General features: G+C 33.9%; 1 protein-coding gene across 2 annotated transcripts in view; it reads right to left on the reverse strand.

The window, feature by feature from the left end:
- TMPRSS15 (transmembrane serine protease 15) overlaps positions 1-25,226 on the reverse strand; it is a gene marked incomplete at both ends in the record, with an annotated part of 89,141 nt that overhangs the window by 33,301 nt on the left and 30,614 nt on the right. For both annotated transcript variants that reach the window (XM_084231742.1, XM_084231741.1), the window contains 6 exons: positions 5,145-5,285; positions 7,337-7,459; positions 9,924-10,013; positions 15,442-15,577; positions 17,950-18,100; positions 18,363-18,462. In XM_084231742.1, coding sequence (XP_084087868.1) covers positions 5,145-5,285; positions 7,337-7,459; positions 9,924-10,013; positions 15,442-15,577; positions 17,950-18,100; positions 18,363-18,462 — 741 coding nt within the window. The remainder of the gene's footprint in view (positions 1-5,144; positions 5,286-7,336; positions 7,460-9,923; positions 10,014-15,441; positions 15,578-17,949; positions 18,101-18,362; positions 18,463-25,226) is intronic.

Genomic DNA, 25,226 nt, shown 5'->3' on the forward strand with positions numbered 1-25,226 from the left:
AACAGGCAGACTGACTGAAATACACTGCTGAGGGGTGCAGCGGGCGAGTCAGGAGAGGTCTGCTGCGCCATGTAGGTGCTCCCTGTTGGCCAGGGGATGGATCTCGTGCCGCAGAGGCTGTGGATTGCTTCACAGTGTTGTGCTTAACCCCTTGTGCCACCGGGGAGGTCCCATTTATCTGGTCTTAAAGAGTTACATTTCACCAGGAGAGAAGGGTCAGCTTCCCTCAAGGTCTTTTCTGATCATGGCCTGGGAGGGATATCTAGCTCCACACAGGTATTTGTATCTCTTTTGAGAGCCACATGGGATTTGAATTCCCTGAGAAGGAAGATGGTACCTGGGTTTGGAGAAATTAATGTCTCTTCCACTCATATGTCTTCAGCATAGATAGTCATACTGAGAAAAATTCTAGGATTATATGACTTTGGGTTGAGCTGTAATTTAGCCATTATATTTTTATTTATTTTTGACCTGGGCAAATAAAATAATATGTTTCCTTAACTGTCAAATGGGAAAAAGAACTATTTATTTATTTATTTATTTTTATTTTTATTTTCATCTATTCTATTTTATATAATTCTTACATCATTTTTTTCATTTCTGCACAATGTATGCATTTTAATTTTGGTTATATTCCCCATACAATTCCCACCCCCACTTATTTTGACCCTAATCCCTCCTCTCCCCCACTCACCCCATAGTGTGTCTCTGGTTTATAGTTGCTTGTTGATTTTGATTTTTTCTTTATTATAATTAGTCAAAAAGAACTATTTATATCTTAAACATATATTCAAACAATGATAATGAAATGCCTTTAATATACCTAACCAAATAAATAATATTCTTAGCAAAATAGTGACATTTAAAAAAAATATTCATTTTACTGACATTTGTAAAATAATGTTCTTACTTCCATATGCCCCAGTGGTTTTTTTTTCCTGCTGATAACCAAATAAGCAAGAAAAAAAATCATGTCTAAGACATTCCTCTGGGTATCTTATAACAATAATTGAAGCTATTTATATACTTTATTTTAAACTTCAAAAATTTTATATATTTTCAATCAAAATCTAAATTACTTTAAAGAAAAAATATTTTAAGGAAGACTGGTTGTTTTGATAAATCTTTATGCCATGGGAAAAGTAGGTTGCACATCTCTAATATAATACTGTTGGGAGTATTATATATCTTGTAAATGTAATTGTTAATTTGTTTCACAAACACACACTTTTTAAACAAGATTAGTGGGATGCTAAATGGGTAAAGACAACGACATATTCTACAGGCAAGAATTAATGATGTTAACTGACTTTATATTACCTTCCCTGTATTAATCTTTTAGAAAATAGGAAAGCTTAAAACTAGGTATACATGTCTTCTATATACATATTGTATTTTTAAATCTATGCTCAGTATATATTTACAGGGTTGACAGCACTAATTACATATCCATGATCAACTATCTTAACATACTTATAAAATGCAATTCACCACTAATTTTTAAATTATCTCATTATTTTGTTTTTATAGCTTGATAAATTGTTATGTAGAAAAGAGTTCTCAAAGTGAATAATTTAATCATAAATACATTTATTGGTAATTTTACTCTTTTACTAGTATAGTCAGGCTATATTTAACTGGAAAAGCACATATTCATTGACTGGAAGCAAATTTAATTTTCTGAATAAATATATAAATGAAAACATGTAAATATCTGAAAATTATAATTGATTTTTTGTGGTCTAGCCCAAACTGCCAGGATTATACTCTATGAATGCAGAATAATTAGTTTCTTTAAGATGTATGCATTGGATGAAATGATGCTGAATGGGGCAAAATAATCTATTGTTGATGAACAGAATAAAAATTATAAATTCTGAGGAGAGGCATAAATTAACTCAAAATTTTTTTACATGCATGAATTCATTTCTGATTCTTTGCAACATATAGCAGTTTAGGTTCATTAAGAATCTTTAATCCCAAAGTTTAATTCTCTGTGGCCTCTGAAATCTTATTTCTGATTGTTTTATGCTCATGATGAGAGAAGAAAGAAGAAATATTGCTAAGAATTGAATTTTCCTATCTTCTTTTTATGAAGTCTCTAGTAACCCTGCCTCATTCAGTCAACATATGCTTGGTTTAAAATGGAACTGAAATGATCTCCATAGCACATGCCATACAATCTGGGGAGGGCTTGAACCCCCTGGATGTAATCAGCTGTCACTTCCACAGTTGCCTGATAAGCACTGTTGAATTCCTAATTAAGACTCCAAGTATCAGAAAAGAGCAATGAGGAGGCATTTACTGGAGACCGATCTTAATAAATCCAAATTTCACATACTCTAGCTTAATGTATATAGAAAGGTTAAAACAGGACAAAAATAGGAGATACAAAATACCTTATACAATTGTTTCATATTTCAATTTAATGCTTTGCAAGCAGCCCCTAACTATGTCATAAAAGAAGCACATAAGTGCTGAAAGCTTATGATATCTCTTATATTTTTCAAAAATGATCACCAGAGTAGAGTTGTAATATAAACAGAGATGTGTACCTGATCTCTTTCTATTACTAGCTTGATTATCTTCCCCTTGCCAATTCCCTGCTTCTGTAATTGCTTTTCAATCTTTCAGAGCAAAATTCTTGCTGGGAGTAGACTGTGCTGATGACAACCCACTAGTTTCATTTTCTGCTCCCTGGCAGCCTCTATCTGTGTCCAGAAAGAATGTGAAACCACATTCCTGGCATACTCACCACACAGGGATGGCCATGGAAGGCTTCATTCTACCTTCAATCAAGAGAAATTGCTCTTAAAACGATCTATTTCTTAAATGACATATTAATAGTAACTGAAAACTAGTGAAAGAGCAAACAAATATAGGCAACCCCTACACCATAAATCTGGTATCTATTTTGTATTTTCAATAATAGATTATGCTTGCTTGGCTTTTCTTGAATATAAAAGGCATCTAATATTTTTCAAAGTATTTTATGTTTTATTTATCTCATTATAAGACTATTAAAAATCACTAACTGTAATATTTTGATGGAAGACATTTGTTGCTGTCTTCCTTTTCACAATATACTCTTTTTTCTACTTTTTTATTCCTCATTTATAATTTAAAATACAGGCTTAAAAAGCAGCTATTTCTCCAAAATTTGTTTTAAGATGCTTTCATTTTTATAAATGGGGTAATGCCTGATAATGATTTCAGTTATTTAGGTTTATAAATTTACCTTACCCCTTATCAGTTAGAACTTTCAGTTAGTTTTATTATTCAGCTCCAATTTTTAAAAAAATATAATACTTCTTTCCATGACATCGTTCTTGGAATAAAAGTTGGGAGACTCTCTCCTCCAGTATTTGGTGTTTGCTGCCTCTATTTTAAGATACTTTGAAGAAATTAACACATAATTCTATTGTGTTCAAATATGAATTCTATTGATGCTTATTTATTATTATTGAAGTAGATTTTCCTCAAAAATGTAGAAATATCACAGCACCCTTTTTATTTCTTTATTTTTAATTTTTTGCATAGAAGAACTGGGGTATAGGCCAGAGTTGGGGTGGGGGAATGTGATGATTCACCAGAGACAGAGTGGGGAGCAGAACAGGTGGACCTACTGAAATACACTGCTGAGGGGAGCAGGGGGTGAAACAGGAGAGGTCTGCTGTACCATGTGGGTCAGCTCCTTGGCCGGGGATCAAACTCAGGCCATAGCTGTGATAGTGCTGAGACTGAAACCCTAGGCTACCAGGGAGGTCCTGTTTTTAAATATTCATTAAAAAATGAGTGAAATATAAAGCTGATCTAATTTCTAACAACTTTGTACAATGATGATGTTTATTTTGCTTAGGAATTTGCTCAAAACTTTCCTCTTGAAATTTAAAACTTAAACAGGAAATTTTATAACACTGATTCCTGCTAATTCATTTCTTACAGAAACCAGTAGGACTGAGTTTTTAGGCCTCTTTAATCAGATCCAGAATGTATATAATTTTTCCCCTTTTACCTTTTACTGTTAATTTTGATTGATTCTTTTCTTTTTGGAAGTCTATTATTTTTAAATAGTTATGTCTTAATGTTTTTCTTTCATGCCCATGATAGACTCTCATGTTTTTCCACATTATGCTATTATTTTTGCAATCTCTATTATTTTTGCAATCTTCACCATGCTTTTGTGCAACAACTTTTGTGGAAAATATGGGTATTTTAGTGCCAGACTTTTTGAGTACATATGACCAAGAAATGTACAGTACAAATTGTTACTAAAGGCCTCTAGTCAACTCAAAGAATAATCCGATTATGGTAGAGTTTCAGCAGAAAATTGCTCTGCCAAAGATGGTCATGGTTTTCCAAATTTCTTGAGGGCAAATTGAGTTGTTATACCACTCTTGGTATATCTAGACCTAGCGAAAACCACTGAGTTATCTGACAACAATTTGAAAAAAAATAAATATTACAGTCCAAAGAAAGCGGCAAGCTATAAAAATTTCTCTGTATATTGTTGAATGCAAGGAGTTATATTATACCCCCTACTTAGGAATGTAAAGATACAGATATGGTTATAGATTTAGATATCTATGATGAGCAGGCAGGCCCAAAGTTTTTCCTGCTGATTATGTTTTAGATGTGATAAAAAAAATCTAGAGTAAGAAGGTTGTACATGTCAGTGAAAGGATCAAATTCTTTCATCCTTCATGATAGCAGAGATTTTATGATGTTTGTCTCTAAGAACTTAATGATGTTAATTTTTAAATTGGATGTTGTTGGTATTCAAAAAACTCAGTTGCCTGTCTCCCTGATCTTCTCTGAAACTACTTTTGGCAAAAGGAACAGGACAATCTTCCCCAAGAACTCCACTCTTCATGTTTAGAATGGCATTTTCCAGTGGACAAAATTCATGATTCTTCAGACACAGAGAGTCATGTGATATGTTGAAAAATATGGATTGCTGTTCTGAATAAATTCAGATAGTGGTTAAACAGATATTAAGGAAGGAAGAAAATCTTCTTTAAGATGATGAACAATGTATGTTTTAAAGTGAAAATCTTCAATCATATTTAGATCTTGAAATTCTATATGCTTTTATTGTTTTGCACAAAAAATTGCAATGCAACATATAATTTGAGCACACTTACCTGGAATCCCTAAGTAGTAGCCAGTAGTGAAGTTTGCTTTAAATCCCCCTTTTGCCCCATTATCACTGGAGATGAATATCACAGACATTCTGTTGGTGGTTGAGAATACGTCCTTTACTGGACCAGACCCTGTGTACACAGCTGCCCCAAAGGAAAATGAATAAAATCAGAGATATGACCTTTTTAATCTAGAAGGAAATATAACCCATTTTGTGATTCTATCACCTGGAAGTTGGTTTGCTAATGAAGTAGCTATGTACAAATAAATATGCACATTCTTTTATATTTTGGACACTGCTTTTAGGAAAGCCAATTGCTTTGTTGATCTTTTTCAGTATTATTTGAAGTTTCTGTTTCTCCACAATTTTTTTTTTAAACTTTTTTTTTTTTTAATAGAGGCATGTTTTATTTATTTATTTATTTGGTTGTTTTGTTTATACATGCACTGGGTACAATCAGAAGCGCGGGAGGGTGAGAGAATTCACCAGAGACAGAGCAGGGAGCAGAGCAGGCAGAAGGACCGAAGTACACTGCTGAGGGGAGAAGCGGGCAGCAGGAGAGGTCTGCGCTCCATGCGGGACCCTCCTCCGGTGGCCGGGGAGCAGCCGGGGATCGAACCGGCGCTGCAGAGGCTGCGGGCAGCTTCGCAACCCAGTGCTCAACCGCTGCGCCACCGGGGAGGCCCTTATCTCCACAATTTAATGATGAATTACTCATCTTGTCTGGCTTAGTCACTACTATTCAAAATTTATGCTATTTCCCGAAATAATGATTGTATAAAACATTAGAGACTATCATCTCTAATGATAGTAAAATTTGGCCCCAAATTATTTCATATTTTTTGTGAGTTGAATCATAAACCCATAAACTAATAATTTGAAAGATGGGGTAATGAGATACAGAAAATACAAACCTATATAGTGGTTTTCAAATGGGGATTTCATGAACAATTAAATATTCTTCACTAAATTTTAAGCTAATTAAAAAAACACATTCATCTTATTAAATATTTTATAATGGAATCCCCAAAATTGATTCTGTTTCAAGAGAACATCTTGCCTAAAAAATTTGAAAACCATAATTATGAGATACTTTGAGTGGTTATTTATGTTTCAATGACATACAAATATTAAGAGGTAACATGGTAAAAAATGATTCCTCTTAGATAATGAGAAAACTGAAGTTTTTATTAGAGAGACAATGTAATTTGAAAATAGCAAAGTGACTCAAAATATGTTTATAATTGTACATATGAAAACCAAATTTGAAAACCTTAGTTCTTGCTGGCACTAGCCTCCAAAGTCTCTTCAAGACTTTCATTGTTTATTTGTTGAGTATGAATCTCAAAATCCTTTTCCAGAAACCTTGCACTTTAGATAACTTGTGAAATGTTTTTTAAGAACCCAACATCAGGAGTGATGGATTCATGAGTCTGGGAAACCCTCCCCACCTATTTCCCCTTAATTTTATAGGACATGCCCTTTAGAGTTCTCCTGCTTTGGTTCCAGTGATCATGTAGCTTCATCCTGATTATACAGAACATGAGTCAAAAGCATAGTTAGATAAAACACTTTTATTTGTAAAGTCTGTTGCTTCATGCATTCCAGTTGACTCCTTAGTCTTCATAATTTAATTGTCAATAAATGAAAGGAAAAAAATCAACTTTGGTCAAGTTTTGTATTGTTTTCAGAAACTTTTTTTATAAGAAACTAGTACCAGAGACACAGATAAAAAAATAATGAAATGCAAATTAAAATCATTCAAAAATGTTCATAACAATTTATTTTGTATGAACACAATTTTTAAAGTGAAATAAAACTTGATTTAATAGTTATATTTGGCCATCTGATGCACACATAATACATAGAAAACCAGATAATGGGTATCTTGAGCAATTAATCTCCAAGATGTAATGGTTATTGTGGTGAATTAATGCTAGTTGATAGGATCTGCTGACACAAAAATATTATCCCTGGTTTTCTAAGAATGCTCAAGAAGAATATAATTCTGTCATTATTGCAAGCACTCCCCTCTCCATATTGAAAGCTTCATATAAAGTTCAACAAGTTATTTTACTGCTGTATTTTCATTTTGCTAGTTGTAAAGTTTATTATAATTATTGAAAAGTACTTTCTCTATTATCTAATGTCTTCAATCATGCAACTTTTACAATATTTAAATTGCAGACTTACCTAAGAGCAGGGAATCACCTTCACCATCTCTGATTTCAACTACATCATTAATATTTTCTAAATCAAATTCTTGAAAATGAAGTTGGATATTTTTTCCCTTCTGTGCATTTAAATTCCAAATACCTTAAAAGTAATAAATCACAACACATGAATTATAACACACTTCTTTTGATATCCCTTAAAATTTTTATTATCTGGAGAATTTCAAATCATTTTTAAAATATATTTTTGCATTTCATAAAAACCAATATTCCAAGTTGTTTGTTTATGTTTATTGGAGGGAATATACTGGCCTAGTCATGATTGCAGTACAATTTCAATGAATTAGTTTCATTTTATATAAAATGAAATAGTTTAATTAAATCTTGCAAATAGCCTTTTACTCCTATGATGTAAAATTTATATAATGTCAAAAGGTTATTAATAGTTTATTTCTATTTATTTTATTTTCCATGAGTAAATCTAGAGGAAAATTAGGTGATTAAAATTCAATTTGTAGGGCAAATAAACTTTAATATTTTTAAGTGATTTTTTTCCTATTAATATATGGTATACTGGTAATTAATTTTGAAAAAACAAAAACACAGCTTTAGTATCATTAAATCCTCTTTGTTCTTTATTGATTCCTTAAACAATTTAGTATCTAGAATCTATCCAGACCCTTTCCTCATTCTGTAAAATAGTTCTCATTTTCTCTTAAGGAAAAATATCTCATCAACATAGTAATTAATGACTTTCAAGTCTTTATTTTCTGCACTTTTTTTGAGAAGTAGATAAACGTATCCAATTATTTGCTGTATATAGAAGTACATATCTCAAACCTAACATGTAGTAAAGAGAACACTCAACTAATTCTCCCAAACTCATTCTTCCTATCTCAGTGAATAACACCACCTGTCATTCACTCACAGTTGTCTGTACCTGAAAACACATCTTGCCTGACCCCTGTCCTACCACATCCTATCAATGGCCAAGGCCCATCAATTCTACCTACTGTATTCCTTGAATCCCATTTACTTGTTGCCACTAGAGCAGTAAAGTCATTCTAGTCTCTCATTTCCAAATCAGTGATGTTGATGACTGTGCCCTTACCATCTAGTTCTGACCTTATAGCCAGGATGGATCCATCTAAAATATACATTTGATTTTATCACCATTTACTGTAAACTGAAGTTTCCTCAGTGTTCTCAGAAAAAAAATCCGAATGACTTAACAGGGCATGAAATTCCATTATGCCTTCAACATTTTTTTATTACTGTTACTTAATTTTGCTTAAAGATCAAGAAAAGATCAAAATATCCTATCTTAGAACTTTCCTATGAGTACCTCTCCTATCCTGCCTTAGCATTCTGTCTTTATCCTTTACCACAGTACCTTGGGCTGATAACTCATTTGAATTCCCATCTAGACTGTGTTATGTTTGTTTCTTCTTACTTCTTTGTGTGATTAATAAACATTTGTTGAATAAATCAATAAATTTAAAAAATTTCTCCAAATTGTTCTTGTAATGTTCCACTGCTTTCTACACTTTTTAGATGATTACTTTGTACAAATGATATGTTTAAAAAATGTCTTCAACAGAAAGTAGAGGAATAGTCTCTGGTTCTCCATACAAATCAAATTAGATGCATTACTGTTGATTTTTTTGAATCAGATATCTTCTTATAATAGTAATTTTATTTTCCTATGAAAGTAATACTTGTCTCTGAATCGTTTAGAGGAAGAAAAGTTAACTTTTTCTGAAAATTCATTTTTCACTGCCTTTAATGTATTTCTTTCCCTGGTAGAATTCTCCACTAAGATAGTGGTGCTAACTAAGTAGGTGCAACCATGGGAAGTACATCTTCTTCCCAAACTACTAAAATGGTATCTTTGAAGGATGGGTGGAAGAATGGACATTTTAACACACCCTCCTTGCAGCTCTTTTCATCTTCTCTAATTAGAAATGTTGACTTAGAGATAAGTTTTGTACAGTTCTAGCAAACCATCCTTCTCTTAGAATTGGATTTTTCATTGATTCGTGATTTCATCTTTTATATTGGGAATCTGATCACATCAATCTAGCTGCCTGCTTTACTGACTCTAGTCTATATTTACTACACATATAGATGTCACAATTGGTTCCTTGCTTTTTATATTTTGTACTTTAGTCTATGGAATTCCAAACTTGTTATATACATTACCGGTATTCTTTGTGTTATCAAAGAAAGTAATTAAAAGTAGTATCTGGAGTAAGGCTAATTCATTCACTTATGGGTTTCATTCAATTTATTTTTAATTTCAGACTTATAATTCTAGCATCTGCTTCAAAGAAATATTGTAAGACTTGGCTGAAATAGTGTAAATTAAGTCCTAGCACAATGTCTTGCATGAAATAAATGCTAAAAAAAGTTAGTCATTATAATTGTTATTTCTGTTGTTTTCATTAAAATTAGCACTCTCATAGATGTGGTAGTATACCCAAGTTTGACAAATTTACTATACCCAAGTTTGACAAATTTACTTTGTTATTTCAAGAGGGTATCTAGTCTTGAGATATATATATTTGTTTCTCATCCTCATGACTGGAAAAAAGGAAATGACTCACAGAAAGCCTTATTTGGGTAGCTGTTAGGAAAGTTCATAGATGTGAATGTTGAATTTGGTTCCCACAGTTCAAAAGGCCCTCCACAGTTTGCTGGAAAGGAAAGCAATTAAAATATCATTAGTAAGTTAATGTTTATATCAGAGAGATGATACTATATGCCAGAAAATTTCCAGACACATTTCTTAGAGTAACAGTTTTTACAGATAGATTTTAGAGGTTTTATAAGGGAATACTTGGCAATTTAAGTATGGAAAACATAAACAGGTCTCTTTTCTGAAGAACTCAGAACCTTAAATAACTTAATATTCTTTAAGAGTCTCCAAGAGGCTATAATAGTTTGCAGCACTTCCCGAACTTTCTTGAGAAAGGAAACATCTTTGCTGGATATCTTTTATAAATGGACTTCATGAGATAAAGGTATCAACTCCTGTTGCAGAAAAAAATGAGTCTTTATAGTAGAACATGTCCTATATCTGCCACTCCTTTATATGAAGAGTTAATCATTCAAAATCGAGCCATTTGTTGTTTTTATTTTACTTTATTTAGTTTATTTCTGTATTGGAGAGGTAGATGTGCTTCTTATGAGAGGAACCAAAGACTCATGAAAGGTAATTCTGGATTTCACTGTCATGCTCTATTGTAGAAAAACCACCCTCACTCAGAGAGCAAGAATCCAATAGCTTGACTGGATGGGGAAGTCCATCCACTAACAGCTATTCAATCTTTCATTTTCTTTTTCTTTGAGACGTTCTTTCAAAGATTTGTACTATGGTTGATAGCTTACTGTGCCAATTGATATTTTTATTAGTACACTATGGAAATAACATGCAGTATTTTGCAAAGCAATTGTTATGTTTTTTCTTGAGCCCTATCATTTTTAATCTGTGTTTAAACTTTTGACATCCATGAGATATATGGAAGCATTTATTGTGGAGTAAAGAAGAGACCAGCTTTCACTTACAGCAAGTGTTTAAATTAAACACACACACATACACACACACACACACCCCCCTATATATGGTAAAGAAGGATACAGTTAAAATTAGGATTTTAATTGGTTTTCTTAACTTAAGGAAAGAATGGATGTAGCTTGAGAAATGATATCTCATATTCATGTTTGAATATAATTTAAGTGGCTACTTTTATAAATCAGTAATTATTTTTCATTGTCTTGTAAAATGAAAGCAAATTCTACAGTACTACATATAACATTTTAAAACTTCATATTATAGTGTAAAGTAAAATTTTTCTATCTAACTTATCAAAAATTCTATTTTCATTAATAGATTCTAGGGACCAGCCATAATATAAGTATTTTTTATTACATTTATGGCAGCGTCATTTACATTTTTATTCTCCTGTGGCTTAAATTTTATTTTTATGTAATGATAAAGTCAAAGGTAGCTCTAACAAATAGGTAGATAGGTAAAAAGATAAAAACAAGATAGAATAGCCAAAAACCCCATTGATACAGGAGAATGTAAATGCAGTTACTATGAAACTTGCTAGAGTCTGAATATTAATTATAATAAAGATATAAAAAGCAAGCTGATCTGCTTGAATATGGCCATCAATTACAAAAGAGGTAGACAGATAAAGTTCATTTCCACATGAAGAATAGAAGTTAGATTTTTAGCTCTAAGTATAATGTTATGTCTATGAAACTTACCAAATTAACTTTTATTTTGTTGTTTTAAAATGGAAAATGACCTAAATAATGACTAAGTAGAGCAAAACTGTGGCAATAGTGACTATTAAAATAGCTATAACTCTCCATCTATTTTCCTCATAATTAATTTTAATGGTCCCAGAAATAGGTCACAGACCAAAAATATGGATTTCTTTTTGCATATACCTATACTATTCAGTAGATAATCTTGTCGCAAATCATCCAAATTGTTTTGCAAATTAGTGTATTTGTATAATGGAAAGTTTACTTTTTAAAAGGTTCTCAATTCAATCCCCACATTTAAATTATCTGTGCCAATGTCACAGGGCAACAATCTGAGGGGGTAACACATGACTGAAGATACAAGGTGGAAGAATGTCTGCCATTAGGAAAATGCACATTTCCCCAAGCTAGTCATAATGTTGACCTCTAGGAGGAAGGGAGAAAACTGATCCTTGCTACCCAGTTACCTAGGTAGGATTATTTTCTTCTTCAAATGCTCTAAAAAGCTGAAAAAAAAAAAGGCTATTAGCCAGTCAGCCTTTTATTTTTGCTTAAACAAATCAGTGATCTGGAACCAGAAAAGCTCTGTTCAAATGAGAATTTCACTGAACCAGTTACAAATGGCATTAGATGAAATTGTTCAGAATGCATTTGAAGGTAATTAACATTTTCTGCTGTGCTAAATATTGTTCCACTTGGAAACTTGGAAACAAATATCTCTGGGGAAAGTCTAAAGTTTACATTTTAAAATCAGATGGTTAATTTATCATTATAATTTCCTTATTGTTAAAATATGCAAGGATATCATGCTTTCCTGTTATTGAGATATTATTTTTTTCTCTTTCTGGTTGAAATAGATATGAGCACTGTATGGGTTATCTACATAAAGTTTTAATATGGCAGATCACATTTAGAATTTTATATGTATGATGTTTTCAAAAGCTATCTCAAATTTTCTATTTTAGATAATACTGAGGTTAAAATATTGAAGCTGTGCGACTTTCAGCTAAAATGTTTTTTTCTTCACCACTTATTGATGACTAAAGGAGTGCACTGGCAAAGGATGATGAAAACAATGTATTGTTTCAGATGTTTGCAATGTAAAAATGGTAAAATGTTACTAACATTTGGTACCTATAGAAATTATTTATCAAATCAATAGAGATTATAATGATTACAAATACTTTGTGCATGAACCTGTGTTATATATTAGATAAGCAGAGTATGACACACCTACCAGGATAAAGTGAGCCAATTATTTTTAGATAATGCCACAAAACACAAATTATTGTATTCGTGTACTATTTTCTTCATCCCATCCCCACCACTATATATAAATTTTAGTTCTGGTGTCAAAATTTTGTTTGGTAAAATGTTTGCATTAACAAAAGAGAAATACAGCCAAAATAAAAAAAGACTGACTTCATATCTAATAATATTTATTGATCATCTATTTGCATGACATTAAAAACCAGTCATACCCTGGAGAAGCAAGGTGGGGATTAGATACAAAGTTTAGTGTCTAATAACTCACTACTTGCCCTAATTTTTCTGCTTCTGTTGCAGATTTATGAATGTTATTCTGTCTCTTAATTTTAACGCTTTTTAAATCTTTCTCTGGTTTACTCTCTTTTTCAAAGTTCCTGTCACTTTTCTTATTTACTACTACCAGGGCACATAATTATGTCTTTTTTTAATTATTATTTTTTAATTTTTAATTTTTTAATTTATTTTAATTTTATTTATACAAGAGCCGGGGTACAGGCCAGATGTGTGGGAAGGTGAGAGGATTCACCAGAAACAGAGTGGGGAACAGAACAGGCAGACTGACTAAAATACACTGCTGAGGGGAGCAGTGGGCGAGAGAGGTCTGCTTTGCCATGTGAGATTCTCACTGGCCAACTGGGATTGAACCTGCACTGCAGAGGCTGCAGACAGCTTCACAGTGCTGTGCTCAACCACCTCTGCCACCAGGGAGGCCCATAATTACGTCTTTTTAAATATTTTTTATATTGACTTTTTTACGGATTTTTTTATGTTTCAATGGTTATTGCTACATTTGCATTTGTTAAGCAGTACTTTGTACAGAGTAAACACACAATTTGAATGAATGTTTGAAATACTGAGGAATTTATATGTAACATATAGAAGCATCTAAACAGGTTAATACAAAAGATGCTTAGTGTAAAATGACCTTTTGGTGGAACATAAGGTCTGTTGACAAAGACACATTCAATCTGTTGACAAAGGACTGGTATGATAATGTAATTACTATCTTCATCTTCATGGCAGCTCATTTGTTATATGATCTCAAACAGTAGTCATTTATCTTTAGAGCTTTTGAGTTATTAAATCCACTCACTGACATGTTTTTTGTTTTGTTTTTTTGTGACTCAAAGATGGAAAATGGGAAAACATAGTTTGGGAAGTGAAGCCACCTTTGGGTAGATTCACCAAAATGATTTGCTGCTGTGACTATAGGAAGAGTTTCAAGTCTGAATGAAAGGAATTGAATTGGAAAAAGTGTTGTGTTCGTGGGTTCAGATCTACAACAGAACGTAAACTTCCATGAGTTTCAACACAAGCAATGGTGTAGAGCCAGATCAGCTCCTGACCACAATTCAGACACAAATAGGATGTTCTTGCATCAAAACTGCAAAGGAGGGACAACACAGGCTTGATCTAATTTATCATTTATACACACATACACACACACACACATACATACAGATATATGTGTTGGGAATATAATATGTATAATACATAATGGGACTGTACAGCCCCACAGTCTGCAAGCAGTATGAAATGATTGTCTCCCTTGACATGATGAGATAGATGGTAATGTCGCTTCTGCCTCTGAAATGTTGAGTTTCCAATTCGAATTAAGAGCACGGGTAGACGCCATTTTGTTCTTTTGAGCTAAAGATTCCAAAGGCACCAGAAATCCTGGTAACTGCTAAACTGCAGTATATAAGTGTCTCCATTTGGGAGCCCAGCGCCAGCTTTACAAAGGCACCATGGCAGGAAAAACATCTTTTGTCTGATCTATGTCTTTGTATCTATGTCTTTGTATATATCTATGTCTTTGTATATCTATGTCTTTGTATATTGGGCTAGGCCCAATCATTATCATTGAATTATTCTGGAAATATTCTTGATGGGTTTGAAATTTAACCAAACTCCTGAGATTTTTTTCATCATTTATTTTACATCACTGGGCCTCCCTGGTGGTGCAATGGTTAAGTGCTGCGCTGCGAAGCTGTCCGCAGCCTCTGCTGCGCCAGTTCAATTCCCTGCCGGCCAGCCGGCCGGGGAGAACCCCACATGGTGCAGCAGACCTCTCCTGCGTCACCCACTGCTCCCCTCAGCAGTGTCTTCTCTCCATCTGCCTGTTCTGCTCCCCGCTCTGGCTCTGGTGAATTCTCTTACTCTCCCGTGCTTCTGACCTGTACCCCAGTTCTTGTATAAAATAAATAAATAAATCTTTATTAAAAAAAAAGAAAAAAATTATTTTACATCACTGTGAGAATCATAGCTTTTCCTAAATGGTGACAGCTCATACCACATGGCCAATGCAGCATTAGTTTCTATTCCAGAAAAAACAATATGAAAAACACCACCTTCATCATTTTCAAAATGAAAATGTATTAAAATTATCATAAATATGATGCATAACAAAATACTGAGTGATTTCATTGTGGTTTTATGTAAAATGTAAACTATTCTGTTAGCTTCCATTTTACTTATATTTTAAAATCTTTTATTTTCTACAAATAATATTAAACTGAGATAATAAAAGATAATATTAATGACTTTTTAGGGCAAATGCACATTAAAAATACTTACTAGGAAGTTCTGGTGGAGTAGTTGGAACCAAAGTTGGTTCTGGATACAGATTTTCATTGCAAATCCCACGTGTTAAGCTAATGTCATCCAGTCCTATGTCCCTCCATAATTCATTTTTATAAGCATTAAAAGCAACCTGTAATTCAGAGAGGAATATAAAGTGATTCCATTTAGTATCTGACTTGCTTCTTCTTATGGTCTAGTATTCCCTAGAAAACCAGTACTGCCGTTTCCAAATGCCGTTTCCAAATGCAGAAAATAAGTTACTGCATAGCGAATGGCTGATGGATCATGTTTTTATTTTTATCCCCTGATGTGGAGCAAGGCATTGTGAGGCCCTGGATTGTGTTTTTAAAAGTCCTGCTGAGCCCACGTCCCATATTTTATGAAATCCTGATAGCTATCTGGCTTTCTTAGAGAACACAGCCCTGAAAAGAAAACATAGTTATTAGGTAATTTAAATGGCATAAAAAAGGACAAGAGAAAATATGAACATACTTTGGGTTATTCAGAGTCAGAGAAAGACCCAGGGGTTAGAGGAAAATGGTAGGTTCTTAGAGACATTAGATATTATTCGCTAGACTTCTGTGGATCTTCTCTTGTGCAGCAGGAGAAAGACATAAACCTGCAATATGCTAATTGCTATGTTAGGCAAGTAGTGTACATTATTTCATTAATTTTTTCACACTATTGCACAATCATCCATCTATACATTCAGATGTTCACCCAATATACCCACATCATTCTAGATACCATTACAAAGGGTTGTTTTCTCCCCTTCACATATATACAAGCAGAATTTCAGAGACTAATGTGATTTGTTCAGGATTTCACAACAAACTAGCAAGTCAACATGAAAATGTCTGTAGAACTCAATGTTCTCACTTTACCTAATGAGCTGACATTGATAAGATGGATGCAGTTTTATGACTTTTTGAAAAAAATGGTTGCTCCATAATTGGCCACTGCAATACTCTTTTCTACACTTCTGCCGTTTCTATGTCCCTTTGATGTTGCACCATTGTTAGAACACAAAGGTGGAGAAGAAAAAACTTCACAGAAAAAGATAGAGTAAGAACAAATGAAGTGGAAAGGAAAGAAAGAAAGATCAGAATACAGGTGAGGGCTGTTGGTTATGGCCTGCTTTTTACCAAGTCACGGGAAAGAACTGAAGTCTTTACCGGTGACGGGTTTGTCCAAACATACATCTTCTGGAAGTTATACTCTTTTGTCTGAAAGTACCCAATTAAAACATTGTTAATTTGGTCAAACTATTAGCCTATATTATCCTATATTTTAATTGCAAACACCCTGAGGAAGAGAACACATTAAGCTGAAAAATTAATTCACCCTAATGCAAAATAAATGGCCAGAGACTTCCCAATGATACAGCTCATAGAATTTGTTTCTGGAGGAAATGTATAGAGATTAAGTCAAAGTGGGGAAGGGTGAGTGGATACCCCTGGATGGGGATGTTCTAAAAAACAAAAAGGATGATTCCCTAGAAAAGTGCAAAACTGATGTGATGTGTTTGTGAAAAGCTGAAAGTCCCAGATGTAGGGGATGTAGGAAGATATGGTTCCTACTAGAAAGTTACTTTTTGGGTTCAGAATGGGGGGATTGCAATTGTATGGGGAATATAAAAATAAAATTTATTAATTAAAAAAAAATCTCAAACTGGGTGTTCATTAATGTTTTTGGTTAACACCTACATTCTTTAGTGTACTAAGATTAGGTCAGTCTTAACTATAAACATAATAATAGTCTACTAAAGTCATAATATTTTATACTTATTGTTTCTTTGCAGATCAAAGAACTGTGATAATATTATTTTAGTGAATCACCTTTGCTAATCCCGCCTGTTATTCCATCGAATGTCTATGTTCATACTAAAATAAAAATACTTCTTGAGTATCTGAAATTCAAATTTAACTAGAAGTTCTGTTATGTGTAAAAAAAAAAAAATGCTGAAATATCCCACAAGGCCTTTATGGATTATATCACTCACTATCAGTAGTACTTTCCTGCAGTAAATCATTTATCAGTAAGTGGTTTTACATAAGTCATTAAATAAGTGAAAATAGGGGCCTCCCTGGTGGTGCAAGAGGTTAAGATGCAACCTATGAAAAGATCTGCAGACTCTGCAGCACGAGTTTGATCCTTGTCTGGCCAGAGAGCTACCCACATGGTGCAGCAGACCTCTCCTGTCTCACCTGCTGCTCCCCTCAGCAGTGTATTTCAGTAGATCTGCCTGTTCTGTTCCCCACTCTGTCTCTGGTGAATCCTCTCACAAACCCACCCAACACCCCAGTTCTTATATGCATAAATAAATAAATCTTTAAAAAATGAATGGAAATAAAGACAAGTTTTAAAGGAAGATAAGGAAAGTAGAGAAGGTGGCCAGGCCATTTCAGAAAATTTATTTTTCCTCATATATTATAAGCTATAATTGTATCACCATTTTTAGACTACAGCTACATGATCATACATCAGAAATTATTTGCTTACCTTAAATTCCATTGTTTCATTTAATGTTACTTGTCCATAATTCCAATTTTGTCCATAATTTCCTTCCTTTTGGAAAATTGTCTTCTCCATGTTTTGGCCATTGCTGATATTAACACTTAATTTATAGACATTTTCACCACACATATAATACCTATTTGGAAATAAGTAAAAATCATTGGATCCCTATATTAGAATAAATACATTTTAGGGTTTTTCTAAAACTTTTATAGTTCTCTTTTCCCTTGGATAAAAAAATTGTTAGAGAAGGGGAGTGAGCCTTTCAACATCTTGATACTTTATTACTTGTGGGAAAATAAAGACAATGTATGAAAACTTAGGACATCTTAGTGAGAATGGAGACTGGCAAATGTTACTCATTAAATAAGATAGTGTGTAACTTGTGTACAACATACCAGAAACTAAGGCACACTGGTTCCAAACTGGTTAAAGGGAGACTTAAAAGGCTGACTCTTTCTTTTCTCCCTGGTCCAAATGGGGTGGAAATATAATATCCTGTGAAAACAATGAAAAAAAATTCATTTTGCTTAAAAATCAGTATTTTCATTGTGTAAAATACATCACTCAAAAGCAGAAAGGAAAACTTTTAAGGTGAAAAATACAGCTTTCAAATGAATTTCTCACAACAAATAGTTATTTACAAAGATCACCTCTCAATTCTAAGTCTCTGGTTTGTAAAACAAGCTCTGAATTGAAGCCCTGCTAAGAATATCTCAAACTCTGACTTTTTTTTTTTTAAGATTTATTTATTCATGCATACAAGAGCTGGGGTGCAGGCCAGAGATGGGCGGGAACGAGAGGATTCACCAGAGACAGACTAGGGAACAGAACAGGCAGACTGACTGAAACACACTGCTGTGGGGAGCAGCTGGCGAGATAGGAGAGGTCTGCTGCACCATGTGTGTTTCTCCCTGGCCGGCCAGGGATTGAACTCATGCTGCAGAGGCTGCGGATTGCTTCATAGTGCAGCACTTAACTCCTTGCGCCACCAAGGCGCCCTCAAACTGTGACTTGTTTTGATGCCTGGGATTGTTTAATCATATTATCATGTGCAAATCCTGTTTTAATCCAAATTTGTTAAATGCTTTCATTCACTTCTTGAAGGACAGTCCACAAATGAGGGTATTTAGATGTACTGGTGGACTAACTCATGAGCTAGGCTAATATTTAAAACAAATTTGTAGACAGAGTTTCAATGGCCACCTATTTTGTATTCCATTGACCAGTCTGCATGATTCTAAATTTAAAGTTAGCTGATTTTAATGTTTCATTTTCCATATCCTTTGAAAGAGAACAAATCAGATCACAGAAGAGCACTAAACATGTTAATCCTCATAAAGACTTTCTACATAGCTCAAGTCACTGCATAACGTACTTTCTGGCCTGGAATTCATTATTCCAACCAATGATTTGAGTAATTTGAAGTATGGGAAGAGTTGTTGGGGTGAGAGCATCTTAAATATTTTTGAAGGGGAATTTAATTTTTTTATTCTTAATTTGCAGTTCATTTTATGACAAAAAGCAGGAATCATAAAACAAAACATGTTATAAGGCAACTGGTTAATTTGATTTTATTGAGATATAACTTTTATTACAAATTATTGAAATTTAGTGTTTATTTGAAATTAAGTATCTCTCTTGTGCTTTGCAACAGAAACTTTTATAGGCAATGTGGTGTGTGAAATTTAAACTCATTCATACGTAACATGTAGAGTAAGAATAAGACATGAAGAAAAGAAGAAAAACATTAGCAGAACTACCAATAGATCAATGTGTATTTAGATCAGTGAGACAAAAGCTATTCAGAATAAATTAATATTTTATCAAGGTTAAATCATGGTCAATTGACTTAATAAATGTAATATATAAAAATTCACTGGATTTAGATAGCACAATTTGAAATAGAAATGAATGCATGTTCAGCATTTAATGTTATGAATACATTACTTATACTTGATGGAGTGCTGTGATTTTTTTGTTAGTACTTATTTTGGATATATAATTAGTGCTTAATTATTAAACCTAATAGAAGAAGAGCAAAGATACAGATGAAATCTTCCAAAATCTACTCTCTAAATTCCTAACTTAAAGTCTCTTTTGAGTTGATCTTATATTTTAGTAGTTTGGAATGTAATTAGGAAGGTAATAATTAAATCATGAAAGCTATGAAATATGGAAATGGCTAGTCTATTGCTGAAACATTTCTAGTTAGCTGCAATTATGTAACACAAATGTATATTGTACTCCTGTTTATCTTTGAATATGTTAATTGTTGATTAGCTAAAATTTGAAAAGTTTTGAATCTGTTGTTTACGTACTAAGCAGTGATATATTTGAGCCTTTAGTCCAATCATGATATATAATGCTATGAGTTTTGTATCATTGTCCAGATAAAACCCAATTATGTGGCAGCCGGGGATCGAACCGGCGCTGCAGAGGCCACGGGCAGCTTCACAACCCAGCGCTCAACCACTGCACCACCAGGGAGGCCCTGGGTCACATTTTTTATTATTAACTGTTTTTTAAATTTTTTAGTGTTATTTTATTGAAGCAACATTGCTTTACAACAGAGTGTGTACAGGCCAGATGTGCGGGAGGATGAGAGGATTCACCAGAGACAGAGTGGAGAACAGAACAGGCAGACTGACTGAAATACACTGCTGAGGGGAGCAGTGGGCGAGACAGGAGAGGTCTGCCACATCATGTAGGTATCTCCGCAGCCAGCCGGGATCAAACCCACACTGCAGAGGAAGCGGACAGCTTCACAGCACTGCACTCAACAGCCACCAGGGAGGCCCTCACAAATTTTTTTTTTAAGATTTTTTTTATTTATTTTTATGAAAGAACCAGGGTACAGGCCAGATGAGCAGGAAGGTGAGAGGATTCACCAGAGACAGAGTGAGGAACAGAACAGGCAGACTGACTGAAATACACAGCTGAGGGGAGCAGCAGGTGAGATAGGAGAGGTCTCCTGAGACAGGTGGGACCCTCATCTGCTGGCCAGGATCAAACCGGCACTGCAGAGGCTGTGGACAGCTTCACAGCATGGCATTCAACCACCTGTGCAACCAGGGGAGGCCCCCCTACAAAATTATTTTAATTTTCCAGTGGCTACATATTTTATGACTTCAGGGATTTTTTTTTTCTGTTTTCCTATCCTTCCACTCCCTCTTACAATTGTACCTGTAAAAGTCCTACCAATTTTTGATATATTTTTAATCAAATTGCCATCCTCTTCAGAAGGACTCTCTTGTTCCTCCCAATTAGATGCAGCCACTTCTTTTGAATTCTCGGTTGCACATGTACTGCTCTGATTTAACTTAGTATTTTCTGTTGTTATTTATGTAATTCTATAACTTTTTAAGCTTGCTAGTTTGGGAGAAACTGAAAGACTTGATTCATTTTTGAATTCTCTAAGATTAGCTGAATGTTGCTTAATTCTTGTTACACTAAGTGGATTTGCTTTTTCATTTTTAAACTTATTGAAGTACTATACAAAAAAAGGAATGATTGAATAGATATTTTCCACAACTTCATGGGAATTTCTATGGTCAAATGGTAATTTTTTAAATCCTCCAACTGAAATGTCTTTAAGAGCTTTTGAAATTGACCTCAGAATCTGCTTATAACCTAGAAAATTGAATACATTTTGTTAATTTAAATACATAGTGAATCTCTTTCGTGAGCCATTAGGTTTTTCTTAGAACTTTCTTCTATCCTTTTTCCTTCATATTTCTCCATAAATCTAACTTAACCTTCCCCTCCCCAACTAACAACCCCAATCATTGAGTGAAAATTCTGGCAATATGCTGATGGTGATACAGAGATAATAGTAACTGGATGGATAGTAGAACTTTCTGAAAATTTGGAGATTCCTCTCAAGAGGAAAATAGGCTGGTATAAACAATTTTGTGAGATGTAAATGCATGCCCAAATCAACTGAAATTAGATAAATATTGAAAGTTTCAAATGGAGAATGGCCCAGATTCAGTCAGAGTCTATCAGTATTTCTTTCTCAAATATATCACAGGAAATATAAGGAAAGAAAAATGATTCTCTTTTGAAAGCACTGAAGTTATGCTTAATTTAGAAAAATTTTATGTGCTAAATGACAGACAGATCTCTAAAAAATTTAATATATTTTTGAAAATTGAGCAATATAACTATTTTCTTCTCCAGCATAATACTTAGAGTAGTGCCACAGATGATTTTTCCCTTTTAAGTACTTTTGGGGCATGAAAATAAAGTACTTATAATACATAACAGTTCTGCAGCAGTTTTCATGTGCCAGGTAAATATAGTAATCAATTTAACGTTCTTAATATGCCTCTAAAATCAGGTCCCATTATCATCTCACTTTCCAGATGAGGGAACTGAGGCAGAAGGAGCATAGATAACTTGCCTAATGGCAGAGCTGAGATTTAAACCTAGCTAAGATTTCAGGGTCTCTATATTAATGATCGTTGCTACTACATTATGCTAACCCCCACACATGAGAAACCATTATGCTCTCATTGTCCAACAAAGAAGAAATTTCTCTGGTCTGTCAAACCCTTTTATGACCCCAACATTTTTGGCGTTTTCATATGTTACCTCATAGTCTCTGAATGTTTTGAACTAACGGACTTCTGAGCTCCCATCCCAGAGCAACATCAGTGCCCATATCTCCACCAGTTCCCTTTGCTTCTAACAGGTACAGAAAAACTCCCAGCATTGCTGGTGCAGAGATTTAAGATCTGGTGCCCCACCAGGAGAGAGTTCTTCAGAAGAACTCAAAAAAGTTAAGGGGCTTAGATGTTCATCCCTAAAGCAATGTTAATTCAAAGTTTATCTGATTCATTTAGACTTTCCTGTCATTTAAAGTGAAGGTGAAGAACAAAAAAAAACCTGCTTAGATAAGAGGAACAGCAGGAGGGATTCAATTCTCTTCCATTTCAGAGGTAGGATGTTCTGGCACATGAAAAAGCACGTTGGAAGAAAAATGCCCCTTAAGAGGGGATGACTGGTAGATTATGAAATTACCAGTATGAGAGTTGGAGAGGACCTATTAAGCCTTATCATCCGTTCTCATTACCCTGCTGCCTCTGCTGGGTTCTGAACTGCTCTGATTCATATCATTTTAAATAACTCCCGCTATACAACTTTCTCCCGAGACTCCATTTCCAACCCAACTATTTAAAACCTCCACCTGACATTCAACCTGCTACACTTTGGTCAGTTTCATCTTATTTCTTTAGTTGTTTAAGCTGTTGGCAAGAGGAAGCATTTTTTTCTCCTATAATGTAGTACTTATATTCTTCAAATATCAGTGGAATTATTCTATCTCTTGTGATGATGACATAAAAGTAGAAAAATGATAATTTGAACATCAAAGATTTCAACTACATAAAAGGTATCTGTCATTGTCAATAGATATAAATGCTTTCTGCACTTTTCTCTAGCTTTACTCTTGTCCAGGTGTGGTAAAGACCTTTTTTTCTCTATTACAGTGAGGGGGATTGAGTGGTCAAGTTATTTGACTGTTTTAGAACAAGCTATTTTAGAAAGTTGGGGTAATTATCACTTAGAGATTAGTCTTCAGCTGCGCAGATTACTTATTTATCTGTAGAAGATCAAGATCTGAGAAATCATTTATTCAAAGAGGATTAATTATGTTTGAGACTATGAATGTTGTAATTTTCAGTACCAAGAATGTGTGGTCTTATGGGATTGGCTGTCTACACAGAGCACAATTTTTTTTTTTTTTTTTGTCGATCCACACTGATAACCAATTTAGCAGGATCCTCTTTGAATTTACTTTCAGATTGTATGTAGCATCTGGCCACTTCTCTGTGTTAGTCACTAGTTCTTCCACACATCACTCTAGTAGTCAATGTAAATTCTATTGCATTATTGCTATCCTCAAGAATCACCAATAGCACCTCAATTCACTGAGAAAAACAAAAGCCAAAGGCTTAGAAAACCATACTTTTGTGGAACTTAATGGCCTTATTTTCTCTACTCCAGTCACAGTGACTTCCTGACTTTTCTTCAAATGGGTGAGCCACACTCTCTTGAGAGACTTTCCTCTACATATTCTTTTGGTCTGAAATAATCTGTATGTCTAATTCCTTCAAGTCCTTTAAGTTTTGATTCAGTTTCACTTTTTCAATGAGATTAGAAGTGATCATCCTATTTTAATTTACAATGCCACCTCCATACCTGCACTTCCCATTCACCTTAATCAAGGTTTATATTTCCTGAGTGCTCATTCACATTTAATATACACCCAAATTGCAATGACTTTTCACTCATATTGTTTATTTTCCTTACTGGAATATGCATTCCAGGAGAACAGGAAATTCAAATAATTTTGTTCACAAGTATATTCTGAATGCCTTAAATAGGGCTTAGGGCTCAAAAAACACTTCTTGAATAAAGGAGTCAAAGAATAAATTGACTTTTGAATGGAACTTTTGTGGAAAAGCATTAAAAGTAGTCAATTGTAAATATTTTGATCGAATTGAAATACTTTGATGAACCATATTTTATTTTCAGATTTTCATGGGTAATCTTCACACTACGAGTTGTCTCTTGATAATTCCCCATGATTTCTGGTATTCTTTGTCAAATGTTATTATCACCAATTTAATGTTTCCACCTGAAATTCAATTCTCAGTTCCATTCACATGAAAATGTCTTACAAATCTTACAACCTTAGGACATGCTTTAGTATTAGCTCTTCCATTGTCTTTCTGCTAGTGAGCTGGATGGTTGTGTCCTCTTAAAATTCTTATGTTGAAACTGTAATCCCCAATGTGATGGCATTTGGGGATGGCACCTTTGGTAGGTAATTAGATTAACAAGGTTAGAGAGATCCCTCATGATAGAATTAGTGACTTCATAGGAAAAAAACAGAATCTCTCTCCTTTCCTCCTATTGAGGACATGGTGAGAAGACTATGTGTCTGTAAACCAGGAAGAAGGCTCTCATTAGAAACTTCTGGCACCACAGATCATAGACTTATTGTGTACAGAGCTATGAGAAATAAATATTTGTTTAAGTCACCCAGTCTGCAGTATTCAATTATAGTAGCCCAAACAGACTAAGACAGCTTCTCAGAAGTAAACTTGTCTCTGTATCTCTACTTCAAGATGACAGGATCATATGTATTGAAAAATACTAAAGAATTGTTTAAAAACTTTTAGCATTAATAAACAAGTTCAGCAAGTTTTCAGGATACAAAACCAAAATGCATCACTTGTATTTCTATATATAAG

The sequence above is a fragment of the Talpa europaea genome (assembly GCF_964194135.1).
Source record: "Talpa europaea genome assembly, chromosome: 4".
In the NCBI taxonomy this organism is placed as follows: Eukaryota; Metazoa; Chordata; class Mammalia; order Eulipotyphla; family Talpidae; genus Talpa; species Talpa europaea.